Here is a 16,161-nt window from a genome sequence, read left to right as displayed (position 1 = left end):
TACAAATGCAACTGTATTTTTTTATTATTAATAATTTATTCGAAAATAAAATATAAAGATTTTCAATACCTATATCCTAACATTATATTGTTATATTTTGTGTGATGGAGGCAGATAGGTAATATAATATACCCTTTATTAACTTCACTGTACAAAACGGAATCATATTTAGATCAAAATCATATTTATATTTTAAATAAGACAAGTACAGAAAACAATATAATCTCTTAAAAGCAAAAAAATACTTTTAAAACAGAGATAATATGAAATGTGAAGATTTTCAAGGATTTTCACACAGATTGATCGAAATGTTGCTAAAACAATCAGTAAATTTAAATATTACAACTATAACATAAATATATCACTGTAACCTATATATAAGAAATTAATTCAATGCGTAATTATCGTATAGCTCTTCATACATTGGTTTTTCTGGTTGTAAAGTAAATTAACGAAAATGTAAACAGGTTTATCGCAGAAACTAATGTGAAGTAATATTCATTTGTATAGTTTTCACATGCTTTTTTAATTTTTTTTCCATTACAGTATGCATATGTTTCTTTCGAAATGTTATCTTATTACTAGACTGCAGATGTTCATGCACAAACTACAGCATCCCTCAACTTATGGAACATAGTATACCCACACTCAATATATCATGAACACAATATGTCAAATTTTTATTATAAATTAGGGACCAAAATGGGAAGTTCGCATCAACATCCACAGTGTATTACATATAACAAATATAAAACTATTTGTGACACTATGTTCATCATTTTTAATTATTTTATGTGCCAAGAATGTATCCAAATCCATCCTATATTAAACAAATAAAATTAGGGAACCGTATTTTTTCATGTGTAAAATGAAATTTGATTATTGGTCTTATATATATATATATAAATGATTACACAATAAATAGAATAGCATCGTCTCACACAAAATCATTATCACTATGAAACATTGTGTACGTATGTACATCACTATGGAGTTACTGTAAATTAAGGAATAAAATTTGTTCTATATAAACCAGCATCAAATATACAGAATTCTATTCATTTATCAAGTTAGAATAATCTTATTGTAGTTATCCAGATACATCATCCTGATCAAAATACCTTTCAAACTATCATGTAACACGTTGACAGAAATACAACAATGTCGTCAAAATCTCATGCCTGTATAGCACTAGGAAATCACAATTACGTTGCAGCAGTATAACCAATACTAGTATAGAACACAATAAGAACTTTCTTTTAAATACTGATAATCATACAAAAAATTATAAAGAAGTTTTGTTTAGAAGTCAACGTGTTAATTCTCATATGCATGATAATTGATGTTGACAGGAAACTTATTCCCAATACATAATATCTAAAAGATCAACATTCTAAGTTAAATACATATATTCCATTACAATGTCTGCTTAACTTATGTATATCACGAATAAGGATAAAAAGAATTTTACAAAATCGTTCATCATGATTTGCTACTTAAAGAAAGAATTACAAAAATATTAACATGCAATATTTAAATCCATTTCTTCTATTTGCATATATGTCCATCTGTGTCATTAAACAATTTTGTGATCGCAAATTATCTGACCACATTTCTGAATAATCGTCTAAAAATTTTTAATGCAGCTTACCTCTAGTTACTAAAATAATTTAATATTATAATTATCTAAATGTTAGTCCTAGCAAATTTTTATTAAAATTCGGAAATAAAAATTCAATATATTTCTTCCATACATAATAGTATGCTCCACTTTTATGTCACTCTGTGATACTCAATAGCATGTACGGTTCACATTTATTACTTGCTGCTATAGTATTAGATATTCTTTTATGCTCATGTTTTTTATACTTCTTAATAAACAAATATTTACAATTGTAATCTTACGAAATTAATCAAACACGGCAACAAATGGGGCACAGTTAACATACACACAACTTTAAATTACGGATGTGTAGATATTTTTGTTAAACATTAACAAGCAAACTAAACTGGAGCACAGTGGGAAAGTCAATTGTTTAATTGTTTGCCTCATTATATTTTTTGTTTGTACATTCCAGCATTAAATTTACGACAACTTATTTAATAGATAATAAAGTAATTACTTGCATGATTGAAAAAATTCTTCAAATTCGTGTATGAATTAAGGGGTTCCAAGAATGAAGATGTTCTGTAATATTTTTAGACATAATTGAATCACTGTTGCAACTAAACTGAAGGTAGCATAAGAAATCTTTTTATAATATCCCTTATATTACTTTGTTCTGTAACTAAATAAAGAAATGCAAGGACGATGAAAAATATTCGTAACAAAGTAATTTCAAACTGATTTCACTCAAAACTGCATATCTCTAACAAAATCTTCTTAAACCCTTCAATTGTTAAAAAACTTTGGTTTCTATCCCTGTACAATTCATTAACCTGATTATGACATTTATGACAAAACATTACACGATTAAATTGGTTAATTTTTAAAATGCCTAATATAACAAGTGTACTTTTTAACATATTTTTGTTATGGATACACCCTTTTGTTATTTGATGAAATAACCAAGAATACAAACTGATATGACTGATGTTATTATAATACATGTATATAAACGTAAAATGCATTATAAATTGATGCATAATTTAATTAAGTAATTAACTTTTAATGAAATCGTAAAACTACCGCTTATAACGTCCTTTTATTAATTGTAGAGCTTTCGCCATCAGAGGTGCTTTTGTTTTCTTCACAGAACCAGATGCTGGTAAAATAAATGAGAATATTTAGTAGAAACATACTCTCGTTAAAAAATTGTATAACTCTATCACCTTAAATAATGTTTAATGCACGTTTATTGTTGAATGTAGACTATCCTCTACTAAAATGGATGAAATATACTAATTCAACAATAGAATTTAAATCTATAATAGAAATTACTATATTCCATCTGAAGAAGATGGAATGGATATACGAAATATTGATATAGTATTTAAATTCCTGAAATTTATCACACAAAACTTACATGTTTTAACTCGAGCCATAGGTGGCGGTGGAACAGAAATGTTTGTTGCAGCTGTGGGTCCACCACCACTAATTAATTTGTTCTTTAAACTAGATGTAGAGCTAGGTACAGAATTTGCAGTCCCATATTTAGCTTGCTTTTTCAGAACATTTCTAGGTGGTTTAACAATATTGTCCACATACGCAAGTTTTGTAGATCGTACAGGAACAGATTTATCAATTGATTGTTTTATGTTAGCTGTAAGTGTTTTCAGTTTTGCTTCTCTTTCGTCTAAGCAACGCTAATAATGAGAAAAATCAAAGGTTCCATAATTAATATAAATCTTTTTAAGATACAACTTTATAAAATCGTTAATCTATATTAAAAGGTACGTACCATGTACATTTCGCGCCATGTCTCCATTTCTTCTCTTTGTTTGTTTCTAAATTGACGATTACAATGAAATTCCCACAAACGATCAGTATCTTCAATTAAGTAAGGATTATAATGTTCTAACATAAATAACTGGTCTGCCGTAGCACGTTCTAAGACAGTTTTTATGATGTCAAAAGGCACTCCACCAGTAAATTCAAGTGCTACGCAGAAAACAACAAAAAATGAATATTCTATGTATTGTGTTCAATGTTACGTTTCCAAACAAAGAAGTGTTGTTTCTTGCATATACTTACCATCGATATTTTCTATTAGTACTTGTGTACATATTTCAAATAAGGTTGGTACAGTGGAATAACCAGATTTATTTCCTGAATATACTTTTGTCCTAAAATTTTATATGAAGATGTTATATTATATACATACTTTCCCAATTACTAGACTATTACCTTTGATTTTTAACACATATCACATCTGTAAGTGATTTATCTTCCTCTTTTCGAGAAACAGGATTAACATATGGCAGTGGTTTATAATTCGGACTAATTTCAGGTAGTGTAGACGCCAAGTCTACACTTAATGGTTCTAATTTCACATTCGATAATAAAAGCGATGGTGGCTGTAACAGAGGATTTCTTTAATATATTGAAATTTATGAAAATATTAATTGCTTATAAGTTTGCTAAATAGATTAATGCAAATTATACTATATGATGTATTTATATTTATTTTACTAGTAAAGGATCGTCGATTGGTGATTCAGCTTTCGGTATTGGCTTTTTAGTAGGTGTTGATGGTGGTTCTACTTTTACTGTTTTCGTAGAACTTGTACTTGCAGAATTGTTAATACGTTTCCTAGATGGCTGAGTCATTGTACACATACCAAGTGCCTCAGCAAAACTGGCACCTAAATGCAGAAACAAAAGATATGAATTATTATATTGTTAAGACTTTTAAATTTGTACCACATGAAAATGTACAACTATAATTAAATTTTCTAATTTTATATAAGGGATAATTTTATTGAGACGTCACTTTTGTACAAAAATAAACTATTCCTTTATTTGAAAAAGTTATTGTAACCATATACAATATGTGAAATTAAATTAACATTTTTGTTAATAGAAGAAACAAATAATTACATATTTAATAAATATTGTGAAATCTGTCATTAAAGATCATTATAGTGATTATCTCTTTGTAAACTAACCCGAATTACAATCTATCCCTTCATCTCCATTAATTTCTTGCTTAATTTTAACTGATTCTTTAGGTTCTTTTGACCCATGCTTAGTATGTTTTGCATCCTTATTTTTGTTGTCATGTTTATTTTTTTCTTCTTTGTGATCCTTTCTTTTACTTCTATCTTTATTTTTATCACAATGCTTATCACTAGAGGAACTATTACGATGCTTTGACTCTAAGAGGTCTTTATTGGAATGATGACCATCAATTTTTCTGGACTCATCTTTACTATGACTTGTTTGATTATCACTTTTGTATCTACTTTTCTCTCCACTATCTTTTAACTTGCTATTTGTTGAGTCACTTCTGTGTTTACTGGAGCAGCTCCTCAATTTTTCTTGTGAATCTTTTTTCTCGTATTTATTCTCATTCTTATTTAAACCATCCTTCTCCTTAGGCTCTTCTTTTATTTTGATTGTACTTGTTGTACTAGTACTGCTATGTTTTTCAGAAATAGAAGATACGTAAATTCCTTCTGGTATCTTCTTGACAATACCTTCATCATTTTCACTTTCTGAATTTTTTCTGCGTTTGCTTTCCTTTTTTGGATTATTGGAACTTTCACATTTTCGTTTTTTATAATTCTCTTCATTATTTTTATTCAAACTACTGCTTTCAGAAGATTTACTAGAATATTTTTCAGGGTTTTCAGGTTTATACTGACTTTGATGCTTTGACCCTTGTATGTCATCTTTTTTAGAGGCACTTTTATTATCTTTTAGAGATTCTTTTACAGTTCGAGATTGATGTTTCTGATTATGTTTATCTTTCTCATACTTCTTTTGTTTTTCTGATTCACTATTAGAACTTTTGATGACATCATTGTTACGTTTTGAATTAGTCTTGTCAGATTTTGGTTTTGATTCTTGTTTAGATATATGTTTATTTTGTGATGAATTTAATGTTTCAATCTTTTCTATTTTATGCCTATGCAAATGTTTTTCACTTTCTTCACTCTTGTGTCTGAAAAATCATTAAGTATATTGAATTTTTATCTCTGTTATAATTGTTATTTGCACATCAATATTATTTTTTAGTATTAATGCGCTATTGTAACATTATAAATCATAATGTAGATGAAAGATGGTTAGTAGAAAAATATAATTCCTTTGTACCTTATACAATTTTCTTCAGATTGGGGAGATTCACGACTGTCACTGTAACTTTCAGGTGCATCAGGAACACACGCTTCGTCTTCATCTTCACCTTCACTAGTTTCTTCACTAGCAACCATTGCCTTCCATTTGGCAACAAGTGCTTTAGCAGCATCTCCTACACCATTTTCATATTTCCTCAATGCGTTAACTGTTCGTCCAACTCCAGTCTCCTGAAGATGTTGTACTGTCACTGGCAAATTGGATAGTTTCGAAATACAATGTAACATCTGTAACAGAATGCAAAACAATATACTTGTATCAGTATATTTATTCAACGTCAATATACATTCAACTGGCAAAAATGATAAGCATTAAGACACAAATATCATAATGAAATTATATAATCAAATTTAAATAGAGTAGAAACAAATATTTGTTTTAATCTTATCTTGTCCACATATAGTCAAATAAAATAAACGAAAAGTGATAACAATATTAATGCTCTTTATTTTCAGTTGAAAAAAAATATTTTAAAATGTCTTAAAATCGTATACGCATTAAATTTTTGACAATACTGTATCTTAAATAGAACTGCATTATACTTAAGCTTTGTGAGGTTATTATTAAAAGACAAACATACAATATTATTTTGGGCATCGCTAGAAACTTGAACATTATAAAAAATGGTGCCAGAATACATACTCTATCCCCATTGTCATCGCATTTTTCAATATTTCGCTGATAATGTTTAATTTTGTCTACAACAGACATTATTGCGGTTGCCAGCTGCTAACTGTTGTTGTCCTGTATTTACGAACAGGTAGATTGGATGCGACAACGAATCAAAAATGTATTCAATTGTAACAGGAATCTACTTTTATTAGCTTTACGATAAATATAATCAATTGGTTTATACCCATAATCAAACAAGAAAGTGTAAAATATTATTTTATATGATGTTAATAAAAAAAGATCTGTATCATCTTTAATAATTGAATACTATACGTAAAATACCATCTTCAAATTACGTATGTTTTCATAGATACAATGTCATTAATGTAAAATATTGTAAAACTGTGAGGAAAGTAACAATTTACAGTCCCCAAGAGTAAATACTACTATTAACTGAAATTAGAATATGGTAGATGTACTGTCAAAAAGGAAACCATCTGCATCTGGAAAGTTCTAGTAAAATTCACTTGTAACTAGATAAAAACACTATATACAGTCGTCACTCAATTCAAGAGCTTTTTCTTCTCCCAATTCAGAATCCTTTTTATCCCTACCGTTCTACTACGCATCCACCTTCGCGCAGTTACTTCAAAAAGGGAACGGAAAATGACTAAGAGAGACACAACGAACCCAACGGCATTGTGGGCGAATGTTCGTACGGAGGTGAAATCAAACGAAATCACGTGAAATCAAAATTCGGCTTGTACTTTTTACCAGCGATGTACCACAACTCATCACAGATACGAATACGAATGCTGTATCTTCCTAGCATGCTCAATATGAATGTTAAGGTTATAACCTAGTGTAACATCATTTGTCATTAGAAAAGAGTAAAATAGAACAAATAAATCCTTAAACATTATACTCTACTTTACAATGCCAAAAAAGATTTCTTAGTTTGCAGGTGTTAGTTCGTTATTATTTGTTCTGTACTGAAGATCGAATCATAACATAATCGAATTATTTTACGTTCCCATCATATCCGTGTAGCATGCAGAAAAGCCAGAACTGTTGCTACTTTAGAGATCCGAAAGGGAGCCAGAACGAAGTCGGTATTTGCTATGGCTCCCTTTCTTACAACAACGATTCTTAACTTAGGCGCATGCAATTATTGACTAGGACGCTCGCAGTAATATGTCGAGTAATTACTGCGTTTATGAATGGCTTTTGCACTTTTTTAAAAATTACATTAAAATGGGCCGCATTTCGAGCAAATAATTATCTTTCAGAAAAAGATATGAAATTTACACTATTCTCTTGTAACATTCGTTCATTTTCTCTCCCTTAAATTTCAGGGTAATACAATAATTAGCTGAATCTTATCCTGCTCAACTTGTCAAAATATTACCTACAAACATATACATTCGAAACATATCTCAATATACATTGAGCATTCTGCTCAAATTCACTTGCAAATGTGATTGAGAAACCTACGAGGCGACAAATACAAGTTGAATATCGCGCCGCGTATTTCAGATGGAGCGCCAGGCATGCGAATGCGCAAGGAAAGTGAATAGTCGGCGTGACTCGTTTCGCATGTGTTGCGCTGATGTGCTGTCTTCCTCACACGCTAGATTTTCTTTTTGCCTAAAATTCTGAGGGCAACACTGCTTGGTTTTGAAGCGTCAACCAATCAGAGAAAAGAAGTTTCTGTACCTTACTTCAAATTTCTGAACTCTTTCCCTCCAACATGGCCCTGTATGATGAAGCACTACTTAATCAATGTATGGTTTATCGAATATTTATTGTATTTTATTATACAATATTTGAAAATATGTACATATATACAAATATACAAAAATAGAGGAAAATGATAAAGCTTGTTTTTATTTTCTATTTAATATTATAATATTATAATTTTCTATTTTGATTCTATTTAAAAAAGTCTTTCTCAAAATTTGATTATTTCATTATTTCATATTTGTCACGTGTTGTTGTAAAACCAATCTTTTTATCTTTCTGTTTAATCTAAAGTTTTTTGACGCTATATTACAATAAAAGATATAATTTTAAAATCGATGTTAGATTTTACAATTCAAATTTCCCCCTTTTCTTTATTGGCAACACTTTATTAGTGGTAGGTCACTTGTAACTAAATTCGCAACATTAATTTGCCATCTGCAATGCAAGAATGCTGTGCGGTTCCACAAGAAAAAAGTTGTCATTCTTGCAATCGGTTGAGGTAAGTTTTGAGTCTAATAAAGCTCAAGTGTATTTTTTTATATAATAATATATATATATATATATATAAATATAAAATTATAGTATATATAAATTAAATATTTCTTATTGTATGCTGTATTCAATAAAAATCCTGAAGTGTTGTTATCTTGTAGTAATTCACAGCTATACATGTACATGTATATAGAAAACTAACATAACAGGTTATGCATTGAGGTGACCTAAGTTGAAGTCACGTGCGAAGAAAATCTTGAAATTACTAATCTGGTTATATGAATATTTGTGGAGCGAATAGAAAGTATGTTTCTTATTAATTTTAGAACTTCATAATATGGAAAGTTAAATGAAGAAAGCTATGAATCATAGGAAAAATAAAATATCACATGCACGCATGGACATGCTGAAGAATGATTTCCAATAATCTAACTTTACCCTTATAATCAGATTTCTAGAACTTGAAACTCCTTTACTCCATTACTTCGTAGTCCTGAGGACTCCTCGAACTGATTGTGAATTCTTGGATAAGTTTAAGGAATTGCTAACAGAGTGAAGGTTAATGTCGATGATTTTTGGATATATATATAGGATACTTGTTATCCATAATAATCCACATTCTTTTAATTTTGAGTAGCCACTGGAAGGGGAAATGTGCAAAAAAACGCGGGATCTAATTTATCTTTTAATTATTCTTACGAACAAGCTGCAGAGCAGAAATTTGGCACAGAGAACTTTTTCTTGGCCAGCTATCGAACGATATAATATGCATTGAAAAATCAATAAGAGAAAATTTTACTATTTTATCGGGCGAGAATTTATATAAAATTTCACGTTATTATTATTTATTAATCCTTCAACCGGAAACTCAGTCTTCAATTAAAATGTGTAATTTATAAGCAAGCCCGTTATTTTCATTTAAACAAACACGAAAAGACATTTTTAAGTTGTCATTTGCAGAGAAGTACTTGCAACTGCGATTTTTTTGACCGCTAAAGTTTTGCGGAAGAAAACTAGGACATCCTGCGTGTATCTATCATGGGCATATGAAGACACAGCGTGATAATGTAATTCAAAATGTGCAAGATGACTGGTCAGGCTTCGTAAAGTGGGTTGAAAATACAGGACACGATTATACAATATGTTCCTACATAAAGACCTGCAGATGCCAGTGCACTTTCACATTTTTAATTGGATTACAAAAAGTACGTTGTATTTAACGGAACTACAAGGACGAAGAATAATTTCGCCTAAAATCTGATGAAGATTTTACACTATTTGTTTTACAATAATCACGTGAACTCTACAAGTGATATAAATTGATTGTTTTTTAATGAAGCCGGTTTAATAGACATTTATCTTTATAGTATGAAGATTCTGAAAACAGATAAGTCTAGTTTGTAGTATAATTTATAATAAGTATAATTTCAATCAAATATGACGACAAGTATGCTATGTATTTTAAATTTTAGATAAATATTTGAGATACTATTTTTATATGATAATGATATATTTTATTTCATGAAGAGAATAAAAGTTGAAAACGAAATTAAACATTTGATTATGTATAAATGTGATCCACTTCCTTATTTTTGTGATGATTTATTTTTTAAAACGTTATTATTAAACATATTCATCGCATCTTAATTCACATTTTCTTATTTTATATAATATAAAATATCTAAAGTTCATTACACGTATTTCGTTGTTATTTATTGCCTCTACAAACTTTATGGGAATACTACCATACGAACTGCACGCAGTACACAATTAAATTTGAGCAATAGGTGGCAGCTTAAGGGTTACTCAATGTGTAACGTGCGAAACGAGAAAGTTACAATATTAATTACTTTGTTCAAAATCCGAAACAGTTATTTCCTTCGAAATTTTGTAATCTCGAAGTTACAACTTAAGGGAAGAATTTTGATATCTTCGCATAATTTGTAGGCAGTACGCATTAGAAATTAATACTATCAACGAAATTATCTCGCCTGAAAATAATTTGAATTACGACATGGCATGGACGTTTATATTTTATTAGAATAAACAAAAACAATTACTCTAACTTCTAAAAATACATGAAAATATGTATTATCTAGTGCATAAATTCTTGGAAACAGTTTTTGAGAATTTCTCCAAAACTCGCAATACATTCTAATTTGATTTCAAATATTGAACTTCTCATGGACAAACGAAATATACGTCAGCGCTTATTACACAAATTGGAAGTTGCACATTTTCCAGTTAAGACGGTTCTTCCTGGAAAGGCTTTATTGGACATGTGCCAAAAAATGTCCGACGTTGGTTTAAAAAATGATGATGAAATTATTCATGGAAAAAACGAACTTAAAAATGTTCAAATATTTTATTGTAGAACATTCTCGTTTTTTCAGGAAAATAATTGTGGAGCATATAAATATTTTTGGTCCGTGTGGCATAGTACGTTAAGTACTTAAATCGTCAAAACTGTCATTTTTTTCGTTTTGTATTTTTATTATTTTACTACTTATTATCAAATATTTTACGAACGTAAATGTTTGTTATGACGTATTTCACAGACTTGGAAACTTCGCTGGAAACATTTTGTATTCCTCAATTACATACCTCTCACGTATTTAATGATGTATTAATTGTTGAGCAAATACTTCGATTCGCTATTTTTAAAGAAAAATTAAATTATTACGATGAAGACTTTACGTTATTAGACGTTACGTGCATATTTTTTAAAACTTTATTGACTTTGAAAGAAGTTCGATGATTCTATTACAAAGCGCGTTTAGATCATCGTTGTCTTAAATTTTCTGAGTTACGAAGATACGAACAAAGTTACAAAGCCCAATACCAAGTTTCCTTAAAAGTTGTAACTCGGACAGTATTATAGATATTAAAGTATAATCAAAGATATTTCATACGTTACACCTAAAAACCTCATTTAAAATCAATAGTGTGGCTCTTAAATTGTTACAAATAATGTTCTTAATATTTAAAGAATGATCTTGTAATGCATTCTATAGTATCTGCGAAATGTATTTTGTCATGTTCCATCATTTTGGCAATGCAGTTAAAAACTTCCAATCTTCCTACTTTTGTTTTTAATGACTAGTAGAATCTAAATAGTTCTAATTCTTGAGATTTTCAACTGTAGATTAGGACATTTGGATAACTTTTCTATTTTAACTTTTGCAGGTGTCAAATCCTGAAAGCTTCAACTCTTTAGTGTGTGCGTATTATCTAAAAGATAGAAGCAACGAATAAAACGAGAGAGACATGAGAAAGAATGATTGTCATGGCCAGCATTTGTTCCGTTTGAAGAAACAGCTGCCATTCTTCGGACACATAGTACTTTACGTTTAGAAAAACTGACATTTTGCTCGATCAGCGAAACGGTGTGCAAGGAGCAATTCACGCATGCACTGCTTTCAATATACCGTTAGGTTTGGTTCGCGATGCAATGCTGCATAAACCGCGACCCCTGCCAAACATGTTCGACAATCTCTGAAACTTTCAAAATCATTCTTTCAAGTAGGTCGGGCTGCTGCGCATCCGACTCAGTGTAACAAGATCCGAGAATTAATCGGCGTGATTAATTATTGGACTTTTTGCGAATTCAGATCAAATTACTTTATTTCTGTGACTTGGATCAATGATAAATCTACAACCATTGGTCAAACAATCGGTTTAAAACTTTGTATTGTACAATTAGTGACATTATAAAGTCATCTTTAAGAAAAGTGATAGTCTAAACACTTCTATCTGCGCTTACATCCTTATCAAATTTGCGCGATGTCTAAATAAACTCAAACGTGCTATTTCTATGAGGTAACACATACTACTTTTAGCATTCGACAGGTTTAGTGTTAAAATATTAGAGGTACATTAGCACATACTTTGCATGGGTTTGAGTCGATGAATTTACCATATGTTTTCACATGATTTGGATTATTTTATACTGTGAATTCACTAACAGATCGTTTTTATAAAAATTAAAATTATTTTTCAGTATTTCCAATTCCTTTTTCAACAGTTTTGATCTTACAAAAGTAATAAAGGCAGTTGAAAAATAACAACACTATGTACAAATGTAGTAATCCAATTATTCTGATATTCTGATATTATTTCACAAAACTTATTGCTAGACTGCGAATATTTATCCAAAATAAAAACTACCTGTATTAATCGCAAAATACATGAGTTAGATATACATTAATTTTTCTAACGAGTAGAAGCAAATATAGCAGTATTATAAGTGCACAAAATTGGCATTCTACTTATAATGTTTTATTACGATCACTCAATGTGTTAAAAATAGATACAGAATCAATTACTCTAAAAGTGATTATTAAAAGTGTTGAAAAACACTTACAGATGATAATTTATTCAAAGAATGTTCGATGTATTATAAGAGAAAATAACTATCTCGATGATCGTTGTGCAAAATAAGATTTCGAGATTAAACATCAGCACGAAGGTAAAGAAGCATAAATTTCTTTTCATCAGAGAGAGGTAGTGCTTTTCGTAGATGAAAGTGACTGTAAGTTACGCTTTGAATCTGAAAGAGTTCTCGGAGGTATAAAAGACGTGAAAATTACAGTGCAAAATCTCAAATGTATTTAGCGCTTTTGGGATCATTCGACGTTGAAATTGGAGAGCTGGCTGAGGCCGAGTACCTGATGAAGGATGAGCGGCGCTTGCACAATGTTGACGTTAGCTTAAAAAATTGATGAAATGGGTACCGAACATAGAAAAGGATAACTAAAAATAAGTATTACTAATATTTAGTTTGACATTTTCAATAAGGTACTGAATCTACAACAAAGTTCTTATTTTCTGAAAAGTGGTTCTTCTTTGTTGTTGTTTGATAGTCTTCATCCAATCTTCTTTATTTAGTTCTTTGCTAAAGTAGATATTTTATCTATATTTTATAGGAATTCCAATTTGTCTTAAACTGTTCTTAAAAAGTATTTTTAACAATTATAAGCTAAAAGAATTTAATACCATTCATACATTCAAAATACGAAAGTTATTAAACGAGAGAAGATATCTGACTCTTATTTGATGCAGAAAATTTTTATTTCTTATGAAAGTCAGCAGTATATTTAGAAAGAAGATAACCAGTCTATCGATCGTAAGGAAATATAAATAAAATAGCGCATCTCAGGTTCTTAAGAAGAAATCTAAATGAAAGCGTCTAAAAATTTGTCAATACCGATATTCCGCAGCCGAGAAAAAGAGATGGCTTTATAATTACTTAACAGTAATTGAATCTCCCGTGCAATCATTACCAGACTCTTTATGCAAAAAGAAAATTGTTAGAGAAGATTGCTTAGGAATTAATTTCTTCCCTCAACTAGAATATTAAATTCCGTTTATGTTCTCAGTGTTTCCTATTTTATCGATTTAATTTTGTTCTAACCGTACAAAGCATAGTCATTAGACCCAAATATGACAGAACATCTATAGTACAAATTAGAAATCAGAATTCAGCAGTACATTGAAGCTGAGAGAGGTAAAAAGAGAAATTTCTCTTACTCCGTTTTCGACACTTTAAATCTACACGCTTTTCCCTATCATTCTTTAAAATTCTGTGATTTAAATTAATAAATATCTATAAACTAGATTTACTACTTCGAAAATTTAGCTCGGCTTAAGACTATATTCGTTTCTTCCATGTAGATCGAAAACTAAAGAACCTGTCTTTAAATTACTTTCTAGCTTTCTAGACAGAAACTTCCCCTAATATTACACCACAAAGTGGCCTCAGATTTTAATTAAGCTGCGAAGATACAGAAGGTAAGTAGAAATGTATTCCTCCGTTTAACATTTCAACAGGTCGAAGGTGATATGACCGTATTTCGATTATTTATTAATATTCGATTATTTATTAACCTGCTGTCTTAATCTCTTTCATTTGTATTTTACCAACACGATTAAGTAAGCGAACAATTTCGACAGTGCTACATAAAACATAACATTTGACAGCGACAATCGCTATATAAAACAGTTTCGACACGTATAACTCTGATTTCTAATGTTCCAATATAGCGACTCATGTCCGGACCATAATGAAAAGATCAACAGAAAAAAGAAAGTAGCGAATAATAATTTCGTCGATCATCAGCGTGACAGTTCAAGGGTTCGCAACTCAAAGACAGTTGAAATGTAGGTTGCCGTATCCTAGGCTAATGGAATTTCTACTCGATATAGGTGGTCATAGTAGCCGGCAATGTGTCGAACGATCAGTAGTCATTCATTTTGCGAAAGAGAAGTCAGCGGGAGACGAGGCACGGTGCGAGCACACGGACGCTTCTGAGGACGTACGTTTACCTGTGTCCCTACCACTTTCTTCAGCCAGTTGGTGGTACCGCGTTCTCGTTACCGTGGTCCACGCTGCACTACCGTTCTACTATCTCCTCATTCACTTGGTGATTCGACAAGACCCGAAGAGCACGCGCGGATCTGGCCTCACCTTCGAGCTCGGTTACTTGAGCTTTCGGCAATGAGCGGACATCCGTTCAGACGTAATCCGTTCTCCATGGTGCGCGAACTTCAATCCAGGCAGCATCGTAATTTGATTTTTTAAAAATTCATAATACCACAGTGATCTTGATCATCGTTGACTTTTGTCAATGATCCGATTGATCACACCTGACAAGCGTGTGAAGAAGTCCTTAATCGAATATTTAATTAAACACTACCCCGAACAGGACACGGTCATGAACGGCTCAGGAAGAATCTAAAAGTCTCTATTTCGAATTGAACCTATTTGACGAGTAGCTCAAGTGCCAATAAGAATCTCAATAGTTGAGTCCATTGATCGGGAACGAATTCGAAGGCTGAGAATCATTTGTTTCGGTGTCGATGATCGAGAAGAACGGGACAGGCGGTGATCCCCTATCGGCGTGCAGAGTGATTGCCTGTCCATCGGCGGTTAACAGTACAGCCTATGACCGTGTCTCATTGAAACAAGAAAAGGACACGCCGGGCCATTGAAGAAGAAATCGATAGATCAGGGGTATCGTTGGCCAAAGGAAATGGCAACCACATTCTAATTGCGTACGACTGACAAAATGTGCGTGTAGCACCTCGCCGATAGAGAAACTAGTCTCGGGTGGTTTTCTTTCTTCCATTCGCTCGTGTCCACGAAACTGTTGTGTGTTACATAAAGACGGATTTTGCTGGTCAGTTAATGAACCCGGCTGTGTGCGCATATAGGCTACGTCTGTCGACGACTTTACGTAAGTAAATATGAATAATTTCTTATTTGAAAGCGACGAGGAATGTGGGCATTGTGCTAGTTAGGGCAAAGAACCTGTCTGCAACTGACCCTCGTATCGTTTTCTACTTGTTGCTTTGATGTATTGACGGCGGTACTATTGCGACCGCAATATCATTAACCCTGAAGAGACTCAGTTTTGAGGTGAAGCACGCTAATTTCAGAACTTCTGACACTATGTTCAAAAATCTATTAATAATCTAAATATTCTAGGGTTCTATGAGTCCTTTTTAGGTTTAGT

At 31.2% G+C, this 16,161-nt stretch overlaps 2 protein-coding genes across 4 annotated transcripts in view; one reads left to right on the top strand and one right to left on the bottom strand.

The window, feature by feature from the left end:
• Positions 1-156: 156 nt before the first annotated feature.
• Positions 157-6,907, bottom strand: Eloa (transcription elongation factor elongin A). 2 transcript variants are annotated; one of them, XM_078178724.1, is made up of 10 exons: positions 6,892-6,907; positions 6,443-6,544; positions 5,759-6,027; positions 4,609-5,606; positions 4,133-4,305; positions 3,848-4,017; positions 3,695-3,786; positions 3,402-3,601; positions 3,027-3,306; positions 157-2,765 (listed from the first exon to the last, which is right to left on the bottom strand). In XM_078178724.1, exons 2-10 carry the CDS (start codon positions 6,509-6,511, stop codon positions 2,686-2,688), a joined length of 2,331 nt encoding a protein of 776 aa, XP_078034850.1. In that variant the 5' UTR covers positions 6,512-6,544; positions 6,892-6,907; the 3' UTR covers positions 157-2,685. The 2 variants fall into 2 exon arrangements, with proteins under 2 accessions (XP_078034850.1, XP_078034843.1); XM_078178717.1 differs by lacking the exon at positions 6,892-6,907 and having other exon boundaries at positions 6,443-6,872.
• Positions 6,908-15,056: 8,149 nt separating this feature from the next.
• Dsb (scavenger receptor class B member debris buster) overlaps positions 15,057-16,161 on the top strand; it is a 47,040-nt gene continuing 45,935 nt past the window's right edge. Inside the window, exons 1-2 of one of the 2 annotated variants that reach the window (XM_078179360.1) lie at positions 15,059-15,210; positions 15,352-15,882. The gene's annotated coding sequence lies outside the window, so the exon portion shown is untranslated. Of the gene's footprint in view, positions 15,883-16,161 lie in introns of both variants that reach the window. The other variant, XM_078179352.1, reaches the window with a different exon arrangement.

This window comes from Augochlora pura, chromosome 1 (assembly GCF_028453695.1).
Source record: "Augochlora pura isolate Apur16 chromosome 1, APUR_v2.2.1, whole genome shotgun sequence".
Taxonomy (NCBI): domain Eukaryota; kingdom Metazoa; phylum Arthropoda; class Insecta; order Hymenoptera; family Halictidae; genus Augochlora; species Augochlora pura.
Note: the sequence above shows the minus strand (reverse complement) of the source record. Positions and strands in the feature narration are given on the sequence as shown.